Source organism: Histoplasma capsulatum, genomic scaffold (assembly GCF_000149585.1).
Source record: "Histoplasma capsulatum NAm1 scaffold_8 genomic scaffold, whole genome shotgun sequence".
Lineage (NCBI taxonomy): Eukaryota > Fungi > Ascomycota > Eurotiomycetes > Onygenales > Ajellomycetaceae > Histoplasma > Histoplasma mississippiense.
In genome coordinates this window covers 649,925-654,403 of record NW_001813975.1, presented here as the reverse complement: position 1 = coordinate 654,403, position 4,479 = coordinate 649,925, and the positions used below count along the sequence as shown (strand labels likewise).

The window sequence follows — 4,479 nt, the reverse complement described above, 5'->3', positions numbered from 1 at the left end:
GGCTTCATGATCGCCAATTACTTCATTGTGTATCTGCTCGTTTATGTCTTTTCTGTGAAGAAACTGTTCAAGAGGTCGAAAAACTGACTTGCCACAATCGTTATATTCCCGGTGGAGATCTCTTGGTTGCATGCATTAAAAATCCCATTCGCTGTCTCCGTGGACTGCTGGAAAGCTACTTCTCTTTACCTTAACCTGAACTGTGTTTTAAGTTTTGCCTTCGAAGCGTGGGAAGCACAATCTAGGGGTGGGCGAAGGGACTTGAGAAATCGATATCGAAGGTGTTTACGAACGAAGGGGAGGTCGCGGACATTGCTAGGCGGGAGAGGCCGGGAGATTGCATGTCTGTTTGTGGATGTGGGAGTGGTGGTTGTGACTGCAACTGTGGTCGTGGAGGGGTTTGTATTTGAGTATCTCGGGTGGATAGATTGTTTGGGGACGGATGTGGATATATTGAATGTGGGAGGAATTGGGGAAATTGTGCAGGAGGAGTGGTAAGGGACGGTGATTGGTTTGATGACGAGGGTGTATGTGCGATATCCACTGACTGATGGTGCTGCCGTTGCTGCTGCTGTAAAATCAGCGGAAGTGGTTGGTTCCACACCTCGGGCTGGTCAGTTTGCGATGAAGTTGAATCTGATATCTGGGAATTATCTGAAAGAGCCGTTGATATACAACGTAAATTATCAGACCGGACTTTCTCTCCGTCTCGGTCAGCCGCCACAAAGGCATCTAGGAGATCGACACAGGTTAACAACGATGTTCTTGCATCATCTTGGAATTTCATGGATAGCTCAATCTTTTGATTCCCATTTCGAAATTCATGCATCCCGAATAGGGATAGCAACCCACACGTCCACAGAGTATAGACATGAGAACCGGAATTGACATCGAACACCAGTAAAAATCGCTGGGAATGAGAGTTTAAAAATACAAGGTCTTTAGCGATATCCATACATTTCACAAGCGAGATGCAATAGTGTGGTTGCGATGGAAAGAACGAGAGCGCAACCCGATGAGCGGAAAGACGAGTGTACAGGTATGATATATGTAAGAAGGCGATTGAAGGCTCAATAAGTGTAGGAGTATCACCAAAAGCTGGCGGAGGCTGGGAAAATGGAGTTGAGTCCAATTGAAGGTGATCTGGAAGGGTATGGATCTATTGGTCGAGTAATCTGTCTATTGTCTTGATTTTGGTGACAGTTTGCTTTCTATTAGTGGTCGTGTAAAGAATTTCAAGGGTATTGGAAAGAATTCGAACAACTTCGATCAGCGAGACGAACGTCAGCATCCCAGTAGGCTCGCCCGGAAATGAAAGTAAACAGCTGCTTGAGTTAACGAAATCGTCGTCGACATCTGAGGGATGCTCGACATCGATATCTTGATCACGAAAGGATTTCGGTAGCCCATGAATAGCAGATATAAAACTATAGGTATTTTTTTAAAATTTATATTAAACGTGGTCAAATCATCACAAGAAGTATAATGAAGAAGGGACTAACTCACTTATCAAGTATATAACAAACCCAAAAAACCCTCTTCCTTAATTCAGTCTCTAACGGACCGAATTTAAATCGCCTTGTGTGCTGATGCAGTCCCAGTTCAAGCGCGAGGCGATTCATACTCCCAGTCACTTGAAACGCCAGACTGCGCTTTCCAGTGTATAAAAACCACAAGGTCTGCAGTTCTTGATACTGCAAGGTAGTGAGACTATTCAACGCTAAAATATCATTGTGATATTTAGATGACTTGCTGTAATATTCAATATCCTCCTGGCTGCTCTTCACAGTGGGATTTCCTCCGGTCGCATCTCCAGTGAGGAAAAGGTGGCGGCAGCCAAGCGCTAGTATAAGATAAAATATCCCTAGAACAGGACGTCCATGTTCAGAAGAAGGGCTATCATAGAGTTGGTGGAGTGAATTCGCGAACGACGGGCGATGCAAAATGGGAAAGATATGCCTCCAAGCATTGAACCAGACATCAATGTACCGCTCAGCAGTTTCACGAGGAGGTAGCGGGGTCAAAGTCGCCGCAGGGTCAACAACATGGTGAATGGGATACTCGGTCGTCTGATCATCCACATCGACTCTAAGCAGCGAATCCCCAATTTTCTTCGCGGAATGGTTGGGGATATTGGCGAAACGTTGCTCAGCGGTCCCTATAAAGAATATTCCAGATGAGGATCCCATGAAACGCCCTATTCCCCTTCGATCAAGATTCATGCGTCCGACTTCTCGAGAAAGAGGTTCGTCCGTTGGTGTCTTGGGCAAAGCTTTGGCACACTCTCAGGGCGATTGGCCATTGTCGGAAAACCAGCTTGCCTTGGAGAAGATGCATTCGCACCCGACGCTTCCAGTTCCTTAATGCGCTTATCTTTGTTCTCATTACCCATCCTTAGCTTATGGACCTCCGCTTCCAGTTGCCGTAGGCGTTCCTCAATAGATTCAGTATAGCTAGTGTGCCATGATAATCACCATTTAGCCATAGATCTCATTCCCTATTAGAATTGACATTATGCACTGTCCGCCCTTACATACCTTCTGGGGTAAGACTTGCGGTTAAGTTTGACCGTGGTAAGACACTCGAGGCCTGCCGTTTTACATCTCCCACACTATATTGTACCAGCAAGCCATAAGCTAATGCACAAAAGAGCGTCATTGGATAAAACGAATGAAAAGGCTGATTAGACATACAGTTGGAACCGCGCCATCGCATCGAACCTAAGCAAGACAATGAGCGAGCATTTCGCGTGTCAGCGATCGCGTCTCCAAAGAATTCCATCCCACCAAGCATGCTATATTACATAAATTCAACCTCATACAAACAAACACCAGCCCAAACCACAAAATCTAACCTTCTTAAACCGACACCTATCACAAGCCTGAATAGCCCTTCCCGTAGAAATCAACGCAGGCAGGTCCGAAGACTGTTGTCGACCCAAAGTGAGATTATGATCGCGCTCATCATCTTCGCCATTGGCATTGGCATTGACATTGGTACTGATATTAGCATTGGTATGAGGCGTTTCATCCGCCATGTTGTCCGTATCTTTGTGTAGCAACAACAGCGTTGATATTATATATAGTTATAGAAGTCTTCTTCTTCGAGCGACAGGATCGAGAACATCGCAATATGCGCAGACAGGTTGTGGAGGCTAATGGCAAGTGGTGGTAACGGCCGCATCTTTGCGAACTATTTAATTGGGATGGTGGTCGTCCCGCGCCACTGTGATTATCCACATTGTTTCGTCGTTGTCGTCAAGGTTATATATACTCTTCCGAGCCTAGAAGTTTGGCTTGGTTCAACGCTGCGGGACGAAGTTAACTTTAATCTCGCCAAACGCTGCATTAGGTTTAGTCTGCAGCCCTTGTGGGGGGAGCCGCGGATCACCTGATGGTGGCTTTTGTTGGAGCTACTACCTACTGTTGGGCACTAGTTATCCACGGGGCGCGTTAGCGGCGTTATAACATGACCCCCCCAAATAACCAGGTTATCCCGGACGCCACCCCAGCCAAACCCCCCCTGGATAACTGAGTTATACGGGGGGGATCTGCTTGGCATGTTATCTTGGCAGTTATTGGAGCTCTGTACAAGATGATTGGCTGAAGAAAAATATTGTGGGTAAAAATTGATTGATGTAGATCTGACTAGCTAGCTAGCTACCTTTCCTCCATCTTTCTTCTATCTATATGACCTGCTTGGCTTCACCATATGGGCTGCTAGTCCTAGACACCAACGTAGAGGTGCAGATCATGTCTAGGTGTCATACACAGGCTCCGTATGACTGGAGTAAATAGAAATAATACATACCTGCCCCTCCAGAAGAGAAAGAGAAAGAGAAAGAGAAAGAGAAAAGAGATTGTACATACCAGAGAGAGAGAGCTAATCAAGGATTATAGGAGCAGCAGGTGTTGAACCAGCTGTGAGCAGCTGCTGTTCAGAGGGACCCCTCATCCGCCGTTGAGGGCCATCCTCCTCATCATCATCATCATCCACAATCTCTATCACCTCCACCCCTTCCCCATCTCGTACGGAGCAGCGAATGGCATGATCACGCCATTTGCAGTTGCCACATGCTCCACCAAAGTGGCCAGGCAGGCGACGGCATTCTGGGAATGGCTGAAGACCTGGATGAGCACTCCGGCAGGCAAGGCATGCATGTGGCTCCGTCCGGCCGCGAGATTGAATGAGAATGGCATTGATGTACGATGGCCGGTGGCTTCGAACCTGCAGCTCTGTCATGCTGCCTCATACAAAGGGTACATCTTGCCCTGGGAGAGCCAGGACTGCCCTGGATTGTGGACTGTGGGTGAAGGGACTCAGCTGTTGATCAGCCACGAAGAGGATGCGATGGGGGCCCTGGGGGCCAGAGAGACCGAGGAGGGAGAGAGCCCTATATCGTACGGAGAAGAGGGCAGTTAGTGTTGTGATATCTGATATCTAGTTGATGAAGCAATCTGTCAGAAGCTTTGTACATAC

The 4,479-nt window shown here is 47.2% G+C and overlaps 3 protein-coding genes across 3 annotated transcripts in view; 1 reads left to right on the top strand and 2 right to left on the bottom strand.

The window, feature by feature from the left end:
• HCAG_07183 (hypothetical protein) overlaps window positions 1–427 on the top strand; it is a gene marked incomplete at both ends in the record, with an annotated part of 5,392 nt that extends 4,965 nt beyond the window's left edge. Inside the window, one exon of the mRNA XM_001537711.1 lies at window positions 397–427. Within this exon, the coding sequence (XP_001537761.1) occupies window positions 397–427 (31 nt within the window). The remainder of the gene's footprint in view (window positions 1–396) is intronic.
• A 1,075-nt stretch (window positions 428–1,502) lies between these two features.
• On the bottom strand, window positions 1,503–3,037 carry HCAG_07182 (predicted protein; the record flags this gene model as incomplete). Its single annotated transcript, XM_001537710.1, has 5 exons — window positions 1,503–2,158; window positions 2,284–2,453; window positions 2,538–2,611; window positions 2,694–2,720; window positions 2,855–3,037. 5 exons carry the CDS (start codon window positions 3,035–3,037, stop codon window positions 1,503–1,505), a joined length of 1,110 nt encoding a protein of 369 aa, XP_001537760.1.
• Window positions 3,038–3,882: 845 nt separating this feature from the next.
• Window positions 3,883–4,242, bottom strand: HCAG_07181 (predicted protein; the record flags this gene model as incomplete). Its single annotated transcript, XM_001537709.1, has 1 exon — window positions 3,883–4,242. The coding sequence occupies one exon, from the start codon at window positions 4,240–4,242 to the stop codon at window positions 3,883–3,885; it is 360 nt and encodes a 119-aa protein (XP_001537759.1).
• Window positions 4,243–4,479: the final 237 nt, after the last annotated feature.